The 20,000-nt window shown below is 43.9% G+C and overlaps 2 protein-coding genes across 2 annotated transcripts in view; one reads left to right on the forward strand and one right to left on the reverse strand.

Moving 5' to 3' along the window:
* nmnat2 (nicotinamide nucleotide adenylyltransferase 2) overlaps nucleotides 1–3,517 on the forward strand; it is an 8,876-nt gene extending 5,359 nt beyond the window's left edge. The window contains exons 9-11 of the mRNA XM_035169718.2: nucleotides 496–597; nucleotides 679–746; nucleotides 1,262–3,517. Of these exons, the coding sequence (XP_035025609.1) occupies nucleotides 496–597; nucleotides 679–746; nucleotides 1,262–1,364 (273 nt within the window). The 3' untranslated portion in view covers nucleotides 1,365–3,517. The remainder of the gene's footprint in view (nucleotides 1–495; nucleotides 598–678; nucleotides 747–1,261) is intronic.
* Nucleotides 3,518–5,375: 1,858 nt separating this feature from the next.
* Nucleotides 5,376–15,806, reverse strand: lamc2 (laminin, gamma 2). Its single transcript, XM_035169658.2, has 21 exons — nucleotides 15,574–15,806; nucleotides 14,220–14,396; nucleotides 14,025–14,142; nucleotides 12,792–12,913; nucleotides 12,548–12,679; nucleotides 12,171–12,360; nucleotides 11,774–11,886; nucleotides 11,302–11,706; nucleotides 10,566–10,799; nucleotides 9,738–9,874; nucleotides 9,328–9,484; nucleotides 8,699–8,904; nucleotides 8,378–8,457; nucleotides 8,163–8,300; nucleotides 7,833–7,977; nucleotides 7,555–7,704; nucleotides 6,763–6,877; nucleotides 6,491–6,687; nucleotides 6,218–6,376; nucleotides 6,041–6,140; nucleotides 5,376–5,919 (listed from the first exon to the last, which is right to left on the reverse strand). Exons 1-21 carry the CDS (start codon nucleotides 15,650–15,652, stop codon nucleotides 5,666–5,668), a joined length of 3,408 nt encoding a protein of 1,135 aa, XP_035025549.1. The 5' UTR covers nucleotides 15,653–15,806; the 3' UTR covers nucleotides 5,376–5,665.
* Between the last annotated feature and the right edge of the window lie 4,194 nt (nucleotides 15,807–20,000).

Raw genomic sequence — 20,000 nt, forward strand, 5'->3', positions numbered from 1 at the left:
TATAAAACTTTAAACTTCGTCTAGAACAAAACAAAGTATTTTCTGGTAAACAAATCATTTGCCTCTCGTAGCCTTTCTAGAAACATTTTCTAATCAGGCACAATTTAAAATGAATAACTTTATTAATGGTTAATCAATCGTTTACTCATATTTTACATATCAGTTCTTTATTAGTTATAAAGTTAGTTATAAACATGATTATAAATAATAAGCTGTAAGTGATAATACTGAGCCTGGAGAGCCGTGGTCAAACTGTCTTTCAGAGACGTCTCCCTGACGACACACAGCTGGATCCTATTGATTCATTATTAATATTAATAACTTAATGAAGCATTGATTACAGTTTGTTAATTGTGCAGAAAGAAAGTTGTTTTGATGTGAAGAGTAATTATCTCTTTATGCACAAGTTTATCTCTTAATTAACTAACTCATGTGGTCAGCCGAGTGTCGCCCCCTGCTGGCTGTTGAGTGAAGCTGGTGAAACTGTGGTTTCAGATGGAGGTGATCGTGGGCGACTTTGGGATCGTGGTGGTTCCTCGTGACGGAGCCGACACAGAGAGGATCATGAACCACTCGTCTGTTCTCCGCAGATACAAGGTGGGAGCAGGAGCAGGGTTCAGCCTGTAGGGGGAGCAGCGTCTCTTCCGTTGTCTCATCTGTGTGCTGCTCTGGTTTCAGGACAACATCATCGTGGTGAAGGACGACCTGAACCACCCGCTGTCCATCGTCAGCTCCACCAAGAGCAGGTAGAGATTATACTCACACTGAAGTATAAGTACACTTGCTCAAATACTGCTCAAGTACTCCACTACATTTGTCTGACAGTTACCTTTAGGAGACAAAGACGTGATTTAAATATAAAACTTGATGAAATCGAGGATGTGTGATCGCTGCAGGTTTTCATTCATCACCAGAACTCAAGCTTGTTTTCTTCGGCTCCGCCCACATTGACACAAGCCATGTTGCTATGGTTACGCCTGGTGGAGTTTCCAGCCTCTGAATCAGAGAAACGCTGCTGGTCTCGTTTAGTTTGAACAGAATCTGAGACTTTTGTAAACGAGGATGAAGATCCTTCCTCAGAGTAATTTCTGTTACTAAGCAACCAACTGCAGAGGAGACAATCTACTTCCTGTTTACATCACATGATCACTGATGTTAGTGGTCATGTGACGTTTGTTTTCAGGTGTTAGTGTGGACGGAGTTTTTACTGCAGCGTTTAATCCACAGGGATGTCAAGTATAACATGACTCCTCCCCCACAGACTGGCGCTGCAGCACGGTGACGGACACGTCGTGGATTATCTGACTCAGCCCGTCATCGACTACATCCTGCAGAGTCAGCTGTACATCACCGCCTCGGGATAGAGACACCGACCTGAACTGCATGAAAACATGGAGAGTGTGTGTGAGAGGGGGGGGGGGTCCATTCAATTACAAACTATATATATCTATATCTATATATAGATATAGATATATATATATACAGGGTGGAGGTTATCGTGATGACAGCATTTTGTCACTCGAAGTCTTAACGGATAAGACGACTGTATCAACGCCGACGAGCTTCATGCAAGAACAACTCCGAAGTAAAAAAAAAAGTGAAAGAGGCCAAAACTTGGGACGTTGGAAATTTGAAAATGAAAAAAGTCTCTTTACAAAGAAACAACAAATCTGACCTGAGGGAAGAGGAGTCGTTCACATGTTCACCAGCAGGGGACTCCAGCTTCACTCGAGACACAGAGGGCTCTCGTCACCAGGTTCTCATCACGCTCACAAACTTACTTTCTTCTTTATCGTCACATCATCTCTTTTTCTGAACCTGTGAGTTTAAAGTCAATCATCTGTTCACTGATCTGACTCAACATCTGTAAACATCTGTGAACACTGTCAGTCAGAGAGCAGCTGGTGAACATGTGGAGCCAGATGTTTCCCTCAGGAGGTGGTGGAGACCAAACACAGAGGAGATAATTAACATCTCAGGTGTCGAATGTGACTCAACGTAAACTTCACGTCTTCTTGCATGAAGCCCGTGGGTTTGGTTTTTTTCGGACATCACTTGTACACGTCAACAGCAGTTCGAACCGCCGCTTCATCAGAGCTCAGCATGTGCTAAACCACAGGTAACCATAGCAACAGTGCAGCTGCTTCAGGCTCCGCTCGCAGTCAAGTGAGCGGCGAAAAGAACCGAACCTATGAACACTGTGTCAAAGATTTAACAGACGTTTCCATGATGAAGATGATGATGAAGAAGGGAACTTTTCTAAACCTAATCCTCAGCAGCAGTGTTGTTGCTGTTGTCGTTGTTGTGAGTGTGTTCTTCATCACTCGCTCTGTTAGCCTGCATGCGTAGAGTCTGGTTCTAGCATGATGTTAAAATCACTCTGTCGTGATCGTGTTTCAAAAAAAATCTAAATATCTCTAATAAACTGTGGGAATCATCGGCACCCACTTTTTCTATTCACGCTGTAAATGATCTGTGTGTGTGTGTGTGTGTGTGTGTGTGTGTGTGTGTGTGTGTGTGTGTGTGTGTGTGTGTGTGTGTGTGTGTCTTTCTATGGTTGTGAGGACTTTTTGTCAGGTCCTGTTTGAGGGTCCAGATCTGATTCTAGTTTAGGGTCATAGGTCAGACTTCGATCTCTGATTGTAAAAGTCAGATTTACCCTCAGTTCACTCGGGGGGGGGTCCCCCTACAGGTAGGAGGTGTAATTCAGAAACTCAGTTAGAGATCATTTAATGACGTCGTATTAAATTCAACAGCACAATATTGTGGTTTCAGTATTAATTTGAAGGACCAACAACATTTTACACAACAACAGACAATAAACACCAACTTACATTGTGTTCCACATTACTGCATCAGAACATCTCTGTTCTAAAAGTGAAATCTAATCTTATAAAAATGCTTCTGTGCTGCTCTCAAAATGTTACTCAAGAAAATGACATGAAATAAAACTCTTTCCCCTTGTAGTTACACCCCTTGTCAGCAGGGGGTGCTGCCGCCCCCTCAGCACCCCTACTTCCAGTGTCCTTGCTGTGATTAATGTTCATATGAATGTTGTAAATACTAGTTCACTGGTTCACATGTGTATTTGTCAACAAGCTGACAGAAATGGAACCGACAACCTCTGAAGACGAGAATCATGTGACAGGATTTTAGTCAAATATGATGAAAACTTTGATTTGTTGTCACAATTAAATGTAAAACAACAAAAAGAATGAAAGCATCAGAGGAGCGATGCATACCCTGAATGCTCATTGTATACAACCCACTATTTACAAACTGTATACATATATGTATATGATATCATTTATACACTATAATACGATATTTGTTCAACCAGTGTTTTGCTCTGTGTGCAGCTTTACTCTTTGCAAACCGATCATCGTTAGAACATCCATAAAGTCTTTACTGTCCTCAGGATTCAGGATGTGTCGTCCTCCAGGTCTGATCAGCTCCGAAAGTTATTGTTGATTAACTGTTATCGTTCAACATCAAGTAAAAACTGCTCCGATCTTCACTCTCGCTCACTTTCTCTTTCCCTCTTCTTTCATTCCTTCACTAACGTCCTCTTCAGTTTCTTTACTGGCTCCGCTCTGAGAAGACAGAGAAAACTTGACCTTGGATCCGGTTCTGTCCTTCAGGGTCACAGGAGGCCCGGGGTTGAGAGGGGCCCCGAACAGCAGATTACTTTAGTCCACATCAACGACACTTCAATGAGAATCCTCTTAAGTTTGGTGACTTACAGGAGACCACGATCAGAACCCCCATGAGGCCTCATGTCACAAACTGTCAGTCAGAGGGTTGTCCCCCAATATCATTGATGGTTTTAAATACTGATCAAATATTCACTGAACACACGTTGACCTCTGAGGATATAATGTTTGAACCACGAGGACATTTGAACTAGTGTGGAGTACTGAAGTACTGTAGAGTACTGTAGTACTGTGGAGTACTGTAGAGTACCGAAGTACTGTGGAGTACTGTAGTACTGTGTAGCAATGTGTAGTACTGTAGTGTACTGTAGTACTTTGGAGTACTGCGCCTGTAGGTGCTGATGCTGCTAGTGATACCATCAAGCTGTAACCATGGCAACCAAATGAAGACTACTACCCCCACCTGACAACACGCCCATGTCAGACGCCGTCTACAAACCAATCAGATTCAAGTATAGGTAGACTCCGCCCACGTAGGTGATGACGACAGGACGTACGTTTGTCAGACTAAACTCTTTAGTCCCTAAATTACAATGTGAAACCAGAAGTAACAGATCAAAGGAAACATGGAACAAACAGGAAGCTTCAGACTCAGATCAAAGAGTTTCGATCTAATGGTTCCTTCATGTTTAATGATGAAAAGCCTCAAGCTCAAACATGGAACAGAAAAGTTCTGGTTTGATCTTCGTTGGACGACGTCCTGATGAGGTGAGGCTTATCTGATCCATAGTTTGAGGATTTTTCATCATAAATCAATATCTGATGAATAATTAATAATCAGTAGATTCACTGAGAATAAAACACTAACATCAGCTGAAGTTGGAGTTATTGTGACATTATTTATCAAGGTCTGGTTAAGTGAGGAGGGGACTTTAAACCCAGCTCACTGTAAAGTATTAAAGAACCCTCCTCAATACAAGTTCACAGAAAATAATGAATGTCCACTTAAATGTGAACAAGGTAAATCCAACAAGGGAAAAGACTCCTTGGGCAGCTCAGTCCACAAAATGTCCACAAAAAGAAAGAAAGAATCAGCAAAGTTCCTCCCGACAAAATACAAAAATATAACTCAGGAAACACAAAGCATTGCAAAAAGAGAATGGACCTGAGCAGGACGGCTGAGACGCAACAACCTTCTGCTCAGTGGTCATGGTCCTTCACTCACACCGTATTCTCTCATTCCTCCTGGGTAAGGTCCTTTCTGTCCTCCAATGCAGAAACCCAGCTCCTTTCTTCTCCCTGTTCCTCCTCACTCCAAACTCCTGTCTCCCCCAAACACCCCCTGTGTTCTCCTAAGCCCCGCCCCCATCCTCACCTGTGAGTGACTCCAGCAGGACACTACACAGCTCCGCCCAGTGGCCGCACACGTGGCGAGGTTCAAACTTCCTGTCACACGTGTGGCGTCGACTGCTTTGTTCATACAAATAAAAACATTTATAATATTTGTCAATAAAAACCTTTTTTTTCTGAAACATTGACAAATTGTTTGTTTCTGCTTTTACTATTTTAATTTTCATCCTTTCAGAGCTTTGAAAACGTTTGAGGCAGAAATGAAGGAAAAGTATTGAATGTTTAAAGTTTTAATGTTAAAAGAAAAAGACATTTAAATATTTCTGCAAATAAAAACTGAAATATGAAAGAGATAAAAAGTGTATTTACAGATATAAATATCAAACATTCAGACGTCAGAAATATCAACAGAAAAATACAGGTCAAAATTACAAACAGAAAAATATGAAGAATTTTTAGTCTGTCGCATCGTTTTCATTAAAGTGGATAAGTTGTTGATAAGTGCAAAAATAAAGTTTTTTTCTGCTTCTGAAAAAAACTTTAAAAAACGTAAAAAAAATTATGTTTATACTGTTTTATAATTCATGTGGAAAATTCGTTCACCCACTGGCCAATCACTAGGACTCTGTGGTGATGTAACTATTTTGGACCAATCACAACCCTCAGGCCTCCTCGATGGGGGGGCTGTTGAAGCAGCCGCTGGGGATGGACCTCAGGACTTCTTCCAGGTTTGCGATGTCTCCCAGGATGGTTGCGATGTCCAGGTTGATGGCGGTCAGCCGGCGACGCATTGCGTCCTCCTGCTGCTCCATGTCCCGGAGGCGTGGCCTCAGATGAGCCTCCACGTCCCTCTGAGCGTCGGCCAGAGACGCCTCCAGCTGCTTCAGGAGACTTTCATCCACCGTCCCGGGCTGGTCTGAGGAGGAGGAGGAGGAGGAGGAGGAGACTCTTACTGGGCTGAAGATCAGTTAGAAAACCACTCTGACATGACGAAGACTAACTCCTCCTCCCCCTCTGATTTCAAACCCTGAACTTACTCATGTTTGCCAGCAGGCGTCTGATTTCTCCGAGTGTTTTACCCACGGCGTCTCTGGTCAGGCTGGCGTTGTTGAAAGCGGCCGCGGCTCCGACGGCAGCCTGCACAGGACACATTTACATGGTTACTCTCTGGGCCTCGGCCTGGAGCTCAGCTCGCCTCCATGTGGACACGTTACCTGCTCTGCATCGGCCTCCAGGCTCCTGGCGTCGTCCAGCTCAAATTCCACGTCTCCCGCCAAGTCTCCCGCCTTCGTCCCCAGATCCTTCGCCTCGCTGCTCAGTTTGGTGGCGTCGCTCAGCAGACCGACGTGAGACGGCAACGACCCGAACATTCCCTGGAAAATAATAACGAAACTTCAGGATGAAGCAGACGTCCGGAAGCGGAACACGTGTCGCCGCTGGACACAGACATGGAGCGAAGCTAACGGTTGTTTTTGTGCTAAGCTAACCTCCACGCTGCTGACCAGGCCCTGCAGCACGTCCACGTTTCCCAGAGCGCTGTTGTAATCATCAGACACGTCTCCCAGGACAGACAGCGTCTCCCCGTTGTTGCTAACGGCCTGTTGGATGGTGGCGTCGATCACAGGAAGACGCCTGATGGCGGCATCGGCCTGAGCTCGACCGCTGTCAATCTGCTGGTCGAACCCTGAGGAGAAGGAGGAGTCGCGTTCAGTGCGCTGCTTCGTCTGTGGAGGAATGTTTTCATGAAGTGTGTTCGTACCTCTCAGCGCGTTGAGGGCGGCGTCCAGCTCGTTGGTGTTGCTGCCGATTCGTCCCAGAGCAGCGTCGGTGTCGGCCTTCGCAGCGTTGACTCGGCCCAGCAGCTCGTTGAAGCCCTGCACACACACACACACACACACACACACACACACACACACACACACACACACACACACACACACACACACACACACACACACACACACACACACACACACTCATTAGCACAATGTGTTCCCTTAACCTAACTTTAACCATCTCAACTAAATGGCTAAACCTTAACCCAAACCTAACCTGACCCAATGTTTGTGTAGATGTTTGTGTAGATGTTTGTGTAGATGTTTGTGTAGATGTTAGTGTAGATGTTTGTGTAGATGTTTGTGTAGATGTTTGTGTAGATGTTAGTGTAGATGTTTGTGTAGAGGTTTGTGTAGATGTTTGTGGAGATGTTTGTGTAGATGTTAGTGTAGATGTTTGTGGAGATGTTTGTGTAGATGTTTGTGTAGATGTTAGTGTAGATGTTTGTGTAGAGGTTTGTGTAGATATTTGTGTAGATGTTAGTGTAGATGTTAGTGTAGATGTTAGTGTAGATGTTTGTGTAGATGTTTGTGTAGATGTTTGTGTAGATGTTTGTGTAGATGTTAGTGTAGATGTTTGTGTAGATGTTTGTGTAGATGTTTGTGGAGAGGTTTGTGTAGATGTTAGTGTAGATGTTTGTGTAGATGTTAGTGGAGATGTTTCCTGATGTTTCCTGAACAGCTGCAGGCTGGTGTGTGATGATTTATGTCACTACCTGCTGAGCAGACCTCCCCTTGGCCAGCAGGTTCTGGGTGGCGGCTTTGTCTCGCTGCACACCGTCCTGCAATGCCTCAAATCCTGAGATGTTCTCGTCCACCTGACCCTTCAGGTCATCCAACTTGGAAACCATGGCGTCAACCCCCTCCTGAGCATCATGGGGAAATAGGGGGTGTGTGGGTGGGGGGGTAAACACAGAACATTTTCATGAAGGATGTTTTCTAAGATCAGTTTTCTGAGAGTGAACAGTTTTCGACATCTAACAGCAGCCGTTACTTTCAGGGACGTCGGGATGTTGCGCTCCATGCTGGCGATGTTTTTCAACATTCCATCGGCCATCTTGCTCTCATCTTTGGCCTCGCCACTCAGACGGATGGCGTGGTCCTCCAGACCCTTCACCCTCGCCGAAGCCTGATCAAACCTGAACACAAACAGACAAAGTATTTTTAATATGGTGTAGCGTCCTGAGTAAACTCAGGACATCAGAGTATCTGGTCCTCCATGTTTGAAGCTCTCTGATTGGATGATCGTCATGTCTGTTGTCTGGGGAAACAGGAAGAGAGAGACTCTTTGAAGGAGAAGTTTGGACGAACAGAAGCAACTCACGTTGTTCTCAGATCTCCAATCAGCTCTTTGACTTTGTTCTCTTTGTTCATGAGAGTTCGGACCAGAGCCAGACTCTTCTCCGAGCCGCTCAGAGCGTCGCTGGCGGTCTCGTCCACGGCTGTGGCCTTCGTCTGGTGTCTGAGAGATGGACAGAGACGAGTCAGTGGACAGTATCTGAAACTTTTAACGATTACATATCAGAATCATGGACTCACTTATCCGCCAGGCTGGTTGCAGTTTGCACCAACGAGGACAGGATGTTTGAACCCATGGGAGCGTCTCCGACAGGAAGTTCCTGACAGGAGAGAAAACAGGATTCATCACAGCAACAAACACTGGACCAAAGTCTCAACATCTTTATATTCACTGATTATACTGCACATACAAACAATATCTATAAACCTATGCAAATATATTTCAATCTGTAAACTATAAAATCACTGTAATAACTTCCTGTTCTTTCAAAATAAAAGCAGCTGAAATAACTGTGATGATTGAATTGACTGATCTTACAGCTGATTGGTCTAATGTCTTACCAGTGATCGGAGGTTGGTCTTGGCCTCCTCCAGTTTGCGTTTCATCGCAGCCATCAGAGTCTGGACGTCCTCCACCTCCGTCTTGTACTTCCTCTGTTGTTGTTTGATGTCCTCGACCGTGTCGCCGATGTTTTGGATGTTCTGTCCCTCGACCAGCTGACTCCTGCTGATGGACGACAGACGACCCTGCAGCCTCTTCTCCATTTCTATTGGACACAGGAGATGTGGCATCGTCAGATCATGACATCGTCTTATCCGATTTGAACTTCTGAAAACTTTCTCCACAACTTCTCTAAAACATAAAGTAACTTTTTGTCGAAGACCTTGTCCAAATACACTTTTTCACTCCCAAAAATTCAAAAACATGTTGTAAAGAGCATGTCACGCCAACAGGTGGCGACATATCCCCAACTTTAAAGTCAGGCGTCTGATTGGTCAACATTAGATGCCTGAAAAAGTGACAACTAACATCGAAAACTGGACAACGATACTTAGCACATTTTCTTTCCGTTTTTTCGTTTTATAAAATACCTGTGAACACGTGGACAGCTGTAGTTCTTCCAGTGTCCACTAGATGCTGCTTTAAAACTGATTTGAAATGATTGGAATATTTGGTGACGTCCTCTCACCTGTCAGCTCCTCTGTGTCGTCTTGCAGGTCGTCAACCAGCTGCTCAGCGGCTCGCAGAGCGGCCTCCATGGTGGCGCTGTTGGCCAAAGTCAAACCTCCGTCCATGTGTGAGAGTCGAGTCTCCAGCTCCTTCAGTCTGGCGGCATGAACTTCCACCTGAGCACAGGAAACACGTTCAGACTTTTCACTGTGACACAAAGATGTTCTTTGAAATGTTCAAATTCAAAAGCAGAGGAACTCAGACATGAAACTTCACCTTCTGTTTTCAAATCATCTCAAAAGTCACTTCATTATTTTTATCTGTCACGTTTATGTTTTCTTCCCTTATTGTTCTTTTATGTTTTGTCTCTTGCAGCTGGATTGAGTTTGAGAACTGTATTAAACTCTGATGTGAACGATGAGTCGTCACCTGTGTCTTGATGGGGCTGAAACATCGGGGGCAGCTGGAGCGTTGACACCTCAGGCCCTCGAAGTCCGGTCTGCAGCGACAGCGGCCGGCGTCGTCACACTGTCTGGACTCAGAGCCGTGAAGGTCACAGTCACACGCTGTAGGAACGAGCGTCACAAACATTTACACTAATAAAAATCCCACGGAGCTTCATTCATTACACTGTAAAACTCAAATCTCATCAAAACATCTAAACATTGTTGACTTAGATTCTGACAGCAGCCAATCAAATGTCAGTTACTTTATCACACATGAATATTTTCACACTTTTCTTGCATTGTTCAAAAAACGGAATTCATCCACATGTGTGGCTGCAGAGGGCGCTGTTGATTAGTAAATGTCACAAAGTCTTTAAAATAAAAGAATGAAAATGTAAACATGTTTAAAAGCATTACAGGAACTGGGTCGTCAAGCAGGATTCACACATATGTGTTCTGCTAACGCTTGGCGGTTGGCATGCCCGAGGCTTGGCACGGGTGCGATCATCATAAAAAGAGCAGCCACAGTTTCCTGCTCAGGATACAATGTGGTCGACTTTCATGCTAGCGTGTCATTCTAGCTGTCACTGCTAAAGAGCAGGTAACAGGAAATAAAATCCACAACACACCAGGTTTACCAGCTGACTCCGCCTCCTCTTTCACATTAACCTGATCTGATTGGCTGGTGCCTCCAACAATAATCCAGTTCAGTAATGAATGACATCATCACACTCAAAGTGAAAGCACATTATTAGCATTGAACGTGTGAGTCCTGCGTTAATGACATCATCTCCCGCGACGTGGTTCTTACGTTTGCAGGCGTCAGTGAGTCGGCTGCGGTGGAATCCTCTCACACAGGCCTCGCAGCTCCGCCCCTTCGTGTTGTTCACACACCTCAGACACTCGCCGCTGCTGCGGTCGCAGCTTCCTTCCACGCTCACGTCAATGTGGCTGTTACACTCACAGGGTCTGCAAGGACGCCGCACTCCGGTGACTCCTGCAGGGTCGCCATAGAAACCCTCCTGACAGACATCACAGCGAGGACCTGAAGTCAGACAGAAGGAACAACGACATGTTCAAATATCTTATTTAATAAGTTTGAATGATTATAACTTTATATTTCCTGCCGGCTCGTTCCACAGACCTCAGCTCGCCTCTGAGCGTCTGATCCACTTGGTTCTGTTTCACCTGGTTCCAGGATCATGTACCTGAAACATCACGTGTCCTCGACTTGGTCTAAGAAGTAGATTGAATGGACCGCAGAGGCCCAGCTGAAGTGTCTGATCGACAGAGGACGTCCTCTTGACGTCAGCAGCTCTCGTTCTTACAGTTGCATCATTAGCGTTAGACTAAGTGCAGCTTAACCGCCTGAATAGCTAACTTGTTAGCTTCCTCACCGGCGCACAATGAATCTTGGGATATGTTGGCCTCAAATAATTTACCTCATTTCAGATTCACTTAGTCGATAATCAGGCTCAATTTTCAGCTGCAGTGACGTCAGAGTGAACAAAGAGGAACCAAACTTCTCATCTGACTCTGGCTCTTACCGGTGGTGGCGGTCGGACAGAGGTCACACTGAGGCTGCAGTGAACCAGCAGCCAGTGAGCAGGACACGCCCTCCGGACAGGGACACTTCACACAGCTGTTGGGGCTCCCAGGGCTCTTCCAGGGGTCCCGGTAAGACCCCTGGGAGCAGCTCTGCTCTCCGGGCGTCTCATCAGCGGAGTAACAGTCTCCGGTCTGAGGGTCACAGCTGCCTCCTCTGCAGCTGCAGGGCTCGCAGGGGCTGAAGGCTCCGCCTGCCGGGGCCCTGCGTCTGAAACCAGCCGAGCAGCGTTCGCAGAACTCGCCCTCGTACCCTGTGGGGCAGCTGCAGGTGTGGACCCACCGGGCCGGGACGCCATCCTCACGCCGTGCTGACACCAACTGAACGTTGTCAAGGTAACCACGTCCTGAAAAGACACACCAGGGTCACTCAGCTGCTGTTTCAGGAAAACTGCTGCTGAAGTATAAACTCACCGTTTTCACCAAACGTCGCCCGGATCTTGACGGCGGTTAGATTCTGCAGGAGCTTCTGGAACTGGAAGGAGGAGACCTGAGGACGCCACCTGCTGCCGGGCTGCTCGTCCAATCTGATCATCCAACAGAACATATATATATATTTATATATATATACGTGTATATATATATATATGTGTGTGTGTATGTGTGTATATGATGAGTTTGTGTTCCCAGTGAATCGTGTTTTATTGTCAGAGTCTAAGCAGCAGATCTGTTTCTACTTGTTCTGCAACTTCAGGAATGTGAAGAAAAAATTTTAAAGTTGAAACAAGGATGAGATCAAGTGTCACGACGGGAGGCGTTTCATTTAACCACAGAGGAGCCCCGGGTGGGTGGAGGCTGTCAGATTACTGACCTGAAGCTGTAGTTGATTTTCTGTCCACAGGGGACAATAGATCGCAGGTCGCCCAGCGAGGCCGAGACTCTCACCCCATCACCTTCCAGGACCACGTCATTGGTGGACGGGTGTCGAACGCCACGGTCAAGACGCAGAGAGAAGGAAAAGTTCTGACCATAACTTAGCAACTGGTTCCCCAGGTAAGGAGCTGTGGAAGAGGAGAGGAAACACCTGGTGAGGAAAGGAAAGGATTGGAGATAGGAAAGGAGGAAAGTAGGATGTAGGCAAGAAGAAAAAGGTGAAAGAGGGAGGGAGGAGACAGGGAAGTAAAGAAATCAGAGAGTGAGTCATGAAAGGAGAAGGAGGAAGGTCAGGGAGGCGGGGCTTATTCTCACCTGGGGCGTACAGGTAGACCGGCAGACTGTTTTTGGAGATGGCCTCCAGGTCCAGGTGAGTTGGGGACCATCGGAAGTCAACGTCTGCGGGGGTGACGCCCTGAGCTGTCGCTGCCGTCCAACCATCCACACCTTAAACAACACGACACACACTTCCTGATGCTTTTATTTTTAAATGAATCCCAGAATGAATGTTGAAGCTAACATTAGTCTTTTATTGTGAAGGGAAGTGGTGAACGGTTACCGTCGGTGAAGGTCGACGTGATGTTGTGGACGGAGAAACCGAACTGTGCAGAACACTTGCTGCTGTGGCCGTAACAGAAACATGCCTGAGTCCGACTCCCAGAATCCTCTCTGAGCTGACGTCTGAGAAACACGACGAGCCGCGAGGACGGAAAAAAACAACCACAAGTTAAATTTGAGGCAGTGAAGGAGTGGAAGAGGAAGATGAAACGCTGGAAGACGTTTAAACAACACGTTAAGATTACTGATCAGTTTGAAGGATCAACACTGAATAAAGCTGAAGTGAGAAATGAGACAAAAGCACTGAACAAAAAACGATAACATTTAAAAACTCAAAGACGTTAAAGGTGCGAGAACAGAAGAGTCGATGTGTTGTTGAAAGGAACTAAAGTGGCAGAGGGAATTCAAGCAGTGAAATGAGTTAAAGATTCAGCACAAGTGCAAATACAGAAATAAGTTTAAAGTACAGAAACTGAAAAGAGTTGAAATGATCCCGGTGAAGAGACGGCTCATGTGTTAGGTCAAAGTGCTGATGGGAAGTGAAGTGTGTAACTGTAGTTAAAATGTGAATTAAAGTGAAAGCACTTAAGCCTCAGTTGCAGGGAAAGTGTTTAAATAAGTTAAAGTCTCAGTTAAAGTTTGGTGTAAGAACAAAAAGAATCAAGTGCAAACGCCATAAGTCTGAAGCGTTAGTGGAGCTGTACACTGAAAGTAGGCAGTGAGAGAAATTAAAGATTGAAATGAAATGCAAGCAGAGAGAGGAACTGAAGAGTAAGTTGATATAAAAGTGAAGAAAATTAGTTTCATTTGGAAGAAGAAAAATTACAAGAAAGAGCTGAAGTGATAGTTGAGCTGTAGCACATGGAACATGGTGAAAGAGGAGTTCAAACACAGAGAGGCAATCAAACAGTGAAAGGAGTTAGAGTCACCGACAGGAAGGAGATCTGAGATTCAATGAAACCTTAGTTGTGAAAACTGTTAAGAGACAGTTTGAGTGAAAGCTCCAACAAGAATCCATGTCAGTGAAGTCAAAGTGCTGAAAGGGGTTCAAGTGAGAGTTAGAATACATGGAAGCTGCAGATGACGTTGACACGCTGATAAAGTACAAGCACCGGAAGCAAAAGTCGAGTCAAAGATCTCAAAGGAGTTGAAGTGTTGGTCGAGTTGACATCATTCATGTAAGTGTTTTTGAAAGATTACTTATTGGAATGTGTGAACGAAGACAGTTGTTTACCTTTGCTTGCAGCCGTTCGGTCCGATTGGTCCGTCTGGACAGCGGTTACATTTATCTCCTGACACACCTTCTTTACAGCTGCAGCGCCCCCTGCTGTCACACGTAGCACTGACAGACCCTGGAGGAGAAGCAACAGTTTGAGACGTCCAGCACCTGTGAGACGTCTCTTAAGGACAGTGTGCGGCTCTTTCTCACCTGTAGTGTTGCAGCGGCAGGGCGTGCAGCTCAGGGCTGCCCCCTGCAGGAAGAAGCCGGCCTTGCAGTGCTCGCAGTGGCGGCCCTCAGTGTTTCCCTGACAGTCGACGCAGTGCAAACCCCGAGCGTCTCGAAGGCAGTACGGAGATCTCCCATTGCACTCGCAGCGAACTGTTGCTGCCGGAGGACACGAAGGAAGAGTCCATTTTATTTTATTGATCTTTTCATTTGAGTTATTTCTCACTCTTCAGGTTGTTTTGTATTTTTAATGTTATCATTAAGTGACTGATCGTCATACGTAGTCTCGTGGTTTTAGACAACACTTAGGTTGTGATGCGAAGAAATCTTAATATATTATATATATTATATGATGTATCATTTATGACGTCTTCGTCTTCTACGTGTACGGCTCCTCTTCTTCATCCTGAGATCTTTGTGTTCTTCCAGTTTCACGTCACGTGTTAGAAACCTCATCAACACGTCCACTCGCTCACTGGGAAGCTTCAGGACATTGTCCTGCTGTGTCCTCACATGGACTCACTCTGACATGTTACACACATGTTACACACATGTGACTCATGTGTTGTGTTGAACATTGTTTACAGCTTCTGTTCACACGGATCCTCATTACATCAACAATCACAGCTGATAGAACAATCATATTAACACCACTGATAATTTATCATATGTCCAGTTTATTTATTTGTTAAACTACATTTTGTTGCACTGACAATAAACATATCTGTGATGTAATATAATTCAATGTATTATGTTGTGGTAATGAAACATAAACATGGCCCTTAATCCTCACTTTTTATGGAGCGACACCCAGTGGCCAGAAGTAGGTTGTGCATCCATCCCATTCTTGTGAACACAATATCTCAAGAACACCTCGAGAGAATCTTTTCAAAAGTGCTACAAACTCTCTTTGACTCACAGATGAAGTGATTAGATTTCAGAGGTCAAAGGTCACAGTGACCTTATATGTAGACCCAACTTGACTAGTTAGTGGAGACAAACCACCACAGGACAATGGTTCCAGTTGTAAAAATATTAATATCAGCAGAAACTGTTTTTACAACATTTATAGAGATAATATGGAGACATCAGATCTTACTGCTCTTTAAGTTCAGATAAAACCTCTGAGGAGGAACTAAGGAGATTAACCAGGAAATGAGTGCATAAAGCTTTAAGTACTCAAAAGCACTTCAGGCAAGAAAGAGGTTTAAGATTCTAGTTCTGTTCTACAGTGAAAACAGACAAGATCAAAACAAAAGAAAAGAAATGAGCATGAGAGTTTAAAGATGCTGAGCTGCTTCAGAGCAGAAAGAAAGAAATACGGTTTGACACTTACAGTAAAATGAGTTTGTGGCCTGGACGACACAAAGTGCAGATAAAAGTGCGCAGAGTAAAATCCAGCTGCTGCTCCACATGTTGATCCAGTGTGTTCAGACACAAATCATCCAGCTCCTCAAAGAGTCGACTTTTAACTCCTCTGCTGCTGCAGGTCTGAACACGCTGCACATACTGGATCACACTTACTCACGTGTGATTCACACACAGACACACACACACTCAGTCAGAGGATATGACGGCTGCAGTGTGTCAGCCTCTGTGCGTCGGGACAGTCTGGGGCGTTGTTCTGGACTCTTCCATCACATTTACATTTTTATGAAACAAAGACGTTTCACAAGACAGAAAATTAAAAATCCTGTGTGAGGACGTGAAGTCAGAGCTCGCTCTGTTCCTGAAACATGAAGATCACAGCTGAGAGGAATCAATAATCAATCATTCACCAGAAGAACAAAACATTCATCAATATGATCAATAAAATCAAACACCAATAATCTCCAAATATATATCAACATTTTTATAATCCTGTTATCGAGGATTTTATTAGTGTCTCCTGAGGTTATAAACTGCAGCGTTTGTTTGTCTTGAATCACAGTCTGCAGCTGTAAACTGTGTCCTGAGGTACGACACACCCTGAACCTCACACACACACACACACACACACACACCCACACACACACACACCCTGAACCTCAGACACACACTTACTCACTCACACACACACTATGATCCACCACACACACCCTGCCAATACTTGCTTACACATTCATAAGCACTTTCCCCACCACAAATACATCGCCGCAGGCCTTATCAAACACACACACACACACACACACACACACACACACACACACACACACACACACACAGGGCCACTCCCTGTTACCGTGACAACGCCACACCCTGAGCACACACGTTATCAACACCTGAACCTCAGAGCTCGAACAGTTTCCTGGCCCTGAACACACAGCTGTAATAAAACTGGACAACAGCTAATAAACATGAAGCAGAAATCTGGTTGGCTCTCTGTTGGCTGCAGTATAACTCATAAACCTCCTCCTCCATGTCAGCAGATGGGACATGGACCTAACGAAAAACTCAAAGTAGACGTTAAATAAATGTTTCTGAAACATGGTTTCTGTCGTTTTAGGGCAAGGCAGGTTTATTCATGAAGCATCTTTCAGAGGTAGATTCAAGGAGCTGAACGACACCGAGACAAATAATAACTAACTAAGGACAAAAAAGAGAAGAAGAAAAGACACAAAGAAGAAAAGAAGAAAATAATTCAAAAGGATAAACGTGAATCAATATCTTTAAATAAGTCAAAAGGGAAAATAACAAATAAAATAGAACTGCACTAGCACAATTACCTGCTGTTCTTTATTTATAGACTTTGTCTTCTTTAACCTGGTCTTTAACCTAGTCTTTAACCTAGTCTTTAACCTGGTCTTTAACCTGGTCTTTAACCTAGTCTTTAACCTGGTCTTTAACCTAGTCTTTAACCTCAGTCTTTAACCTGGTCTTTAACCTAGTCTTTAACCTGGTCTTTACCTAGTCTTTAACCTGGTCTTTAACCTGTCTTTAACCTGGTCTTTAACCTAGTCTTTAACCTAGTCTTTAACCTGTCTTTAACCTGGTCTTTAACCTGGTCTTTAACCTGGTCTATAACCTAGTCTTTAACCTGGTCTTTAACCTAGTCTTTAACCTAGTCTTTAACCTGGTCTTTAACCTAGTCTTTAACCTGGTCTTTAACCTAGTCTTTAACCTGGTCTTTAACCTGGTCTTTAACCTAGTCTTTAACCTGGTCTTTAGCCTAGTCTATAACCTAGTCCTTAACCTGGTCTTTAACCTGTCTATAACCTAGTCTTTAACCTGGTCTTTAACCTGCTCTTTAACCTGGTCTATAACCTGGTCTATAACCTGGTCTTTAACCTAGTCTTTAACCTGGTCTTTAACCTGGTCTTTAACCTAGTCTTTAACCTAGTCTTTAACCTGGTCTTTAACCTGGTCTTTAACCTAGTCTTTAACCTGGTCTTTAGCCTAGTCTATAACCTAGTCCTTAACCTGGTCTTTAACCTAGTCTATAACCTAGTCTTTAACCTGGTCTTTAACCTGCTCTTTAACCTAGTCTTTAACCTAGTCTTTAACCTGGTCTTTAACCTAGTCTTTAACCTGGTCTTTAACCTGGTCTTTAACCTAGTCTTTATAACCTGGTCTTTAACCTAGTCTTTAACCTAGTCTTAATTGTCTTTAACCTGGTCTTTAACCTGGTCTTTAACCTGGTCTTTAACCTAGTCTTTAACCTGGTCTTTAGCCTAGTCTTTAACCTGGTCTTTAACCTGGTCTTTAGCCTAGTCTTTAACCTGGTCTTTAACCTGGTCTTTAACCTAGTCTTTAGCCTAGTCTTTAACCTGGTCTTTAACCTAGTCTTTAACCTGGTCTTTAACCTGGTCTTTATCCTAGTCTTTAACCTAGTCTTTAACCTGGTCTTTAACCTAGTCTTTAGCCTAGTCTTTAACCTGGTCTTTATCCTAGTCTTTAACCTAGTCTTTAACCTGGTCTATAACCTAGTCTTTAACCTAGTCTTTAACCTGGTCTTTAACCTGGTCTTTAACCTAGTCTTTAACCTGGTCTTTAACCTGGTCTTTAACCTGGTCTTTAACCTAGTCTTTAACCTGGTCTTTAACCTAGTCTTTAACCTGGTCTTTAACCTAGTCTTTAACCTGGTCTTTAACCTGGTCTTTAACCTGGTCTTTAACCTAGTCTTTAACCTGGTCTTTAACCTGGTCTTTAACCTAGTCTTTAACCTGGTCTTTAACCTGGTCTTTAACCTAGTCTTTAACCTGGTCTTTAACCTAGTCTTTAACCTGGTCTTTAACCTGGTCTTTAACCTGGTCTTTAACCTGGTCTTTAACCTGGTCTTTAACCTGGTCTTTAACCTGGTCTTTAACCTGGTCTTTAACCTAGTCTTTAACCTGGTCTTTAACCTGGTCTTTAACCTGGTCTTTAACCTGGTCTTTAACCTAGTCTTTAACCTAGTCTTTAACCTGGTCTTTAACCTGGTCTTTAACCTGGTCTTTAACCTAGTCTTTAACCTAGTCTTTAACCTGGTCTTTAACCTAGTCTTTAACCTAGTCTTTAACCTGGTCTTTAACCTGGTCTTTAACCTGGTCTTTAACCTAGTCTTTAACCTGGTCTTTAACCTGGTCTTTAACCTAGTCTTTAACCTGTCTTTAGCCTGGTCTTTAACCTAGTCTTTAACCTGTCTTTAACCTGGTCTTTAACCTGGTCTTTAACCTAGTCTTTAACCTGGTCTTTAACCTAGTCTTTAACCTGGTCTTTAACCTGGTCTATAACCTGGTCTTTAACCTGGTCTTTAACCTGGTCTATAACCTGGTCTTTAACCTGGTCTATAACCTGGTCTTTAACCTAGTCTTTAACCTGGTCTTTAGCCTAGTCTTTAACCTGGTCTTTAACCTGGTCTATAACCTGTCTTTAACCGAGTCTTTAACCTGGTCTATAACCTGGTCTTTAACCTGGTCTTTAACCTGGTCTTTAACCTGGTCTTTAACCTGGTCTATAACCTGGTCTTTAACCTAGTCTTTAACCTGGTCTATAACCTGGTCTTTAACCTGGTCTTTAACCTAGTCTTTAACCTAGTCTTTAACCTGGTCTTTAACCTGGTCTATAACCTGGTCTTTAACCTGGTCTTTACCGTCTTTAACCTAGTCTATAACCTGGTCTATAACCTAGTCTTTAACCTAGTCTTTAACCTAGTCTTTAACCTGGTCTTTACCTGGTCTATAACCTGGTCTTTAACCTGGTCTTTAACCTAGTCTTTAACCTAGTCTTTAACCTGGTCTTTAACCTGGTCTTTAACCTGGTCTTTAACCTGGTCTTTAACCTGGTCTTTAACCTAGTCTTTAACCTAGTCTTTAACCTAGTCTTTAACCTGGTCTATAACCTAGTCTTTAACCTGGTCTTTAACCTGGTCTTTAACCTAGTCTTTAACCTAGTCTTTAGCCTAGTCTTTAACCTGGTCTTTAACCTAGTCTTTATCCTAGTCTTTAACCTAGTCTTTAGCCTAGTCTTTAACCTGGTCTTTAACCTAGTCTTTAACCTAGTCTTTAACCTGGTCTTTAACCTGGTCTTTAACCTAGTCTTTAACCTGGTCTTTAACCTGGTCTTTAACCTGGTCTTTAACCTAGTCTTTAACCTGGTCTTTAACCTGGTCTTTAACCTGGTCTTTAACCTAGTCTTTAGCCTAGTCTTTAACCTAGTCTTTAACCTGGTCTTTAACCTGGTCTTTAACCTGGTCTTTAACCTAGTCTTTAACCTGGTCTTTAACCTAGTCTTTAACCTGGTCTTTAACCTGGTCTATAACCTGGTCTTTAACCTGGTCTTTAACCTGGTCTATAACCTGGTCTT

The sequence above is a fragment of the Hippoglossus stenolepis genome, chromosome 11, assembly GCF_022539355.2.
Source record: "Hippoglossus stenolepis isolate QCI-W04-F060 chromosome 11, HSTE1.2, whole genome shotgun sequence".
Classification (NCBI taxonomy): domain Eukaryota; kingdom Metazoa; phylum Chordata; class Actinopteri; order Pleuronectiformes; family Pleuronectidae; genus Hippoglossus; species Hippoglossus stenolepis.

Coding starts and splice junctions, on each gene's coding strand:
- lamc2 (XM_035169658.2), bottom strand. CDS start 15,652: ATGTGGAGCAGCAGCTGGATTTTACTCTGCGCACTTTTATCTGCACTT. Junction 6,688..6,762: donor CGCCCTCAACGCGCTGAGAG/GTACGAACACAC, acceptor CCTTCTCCTCAG/GGTTCGACCAGCAGATTGAC. Junction 5,920..6,040: donor ACGCCTGCTGGCAAACATGA/GTAAGTTCAGGG, acceptor CCTCCTCCTCAG/ACCAGCCCGGGACGGTGGAT.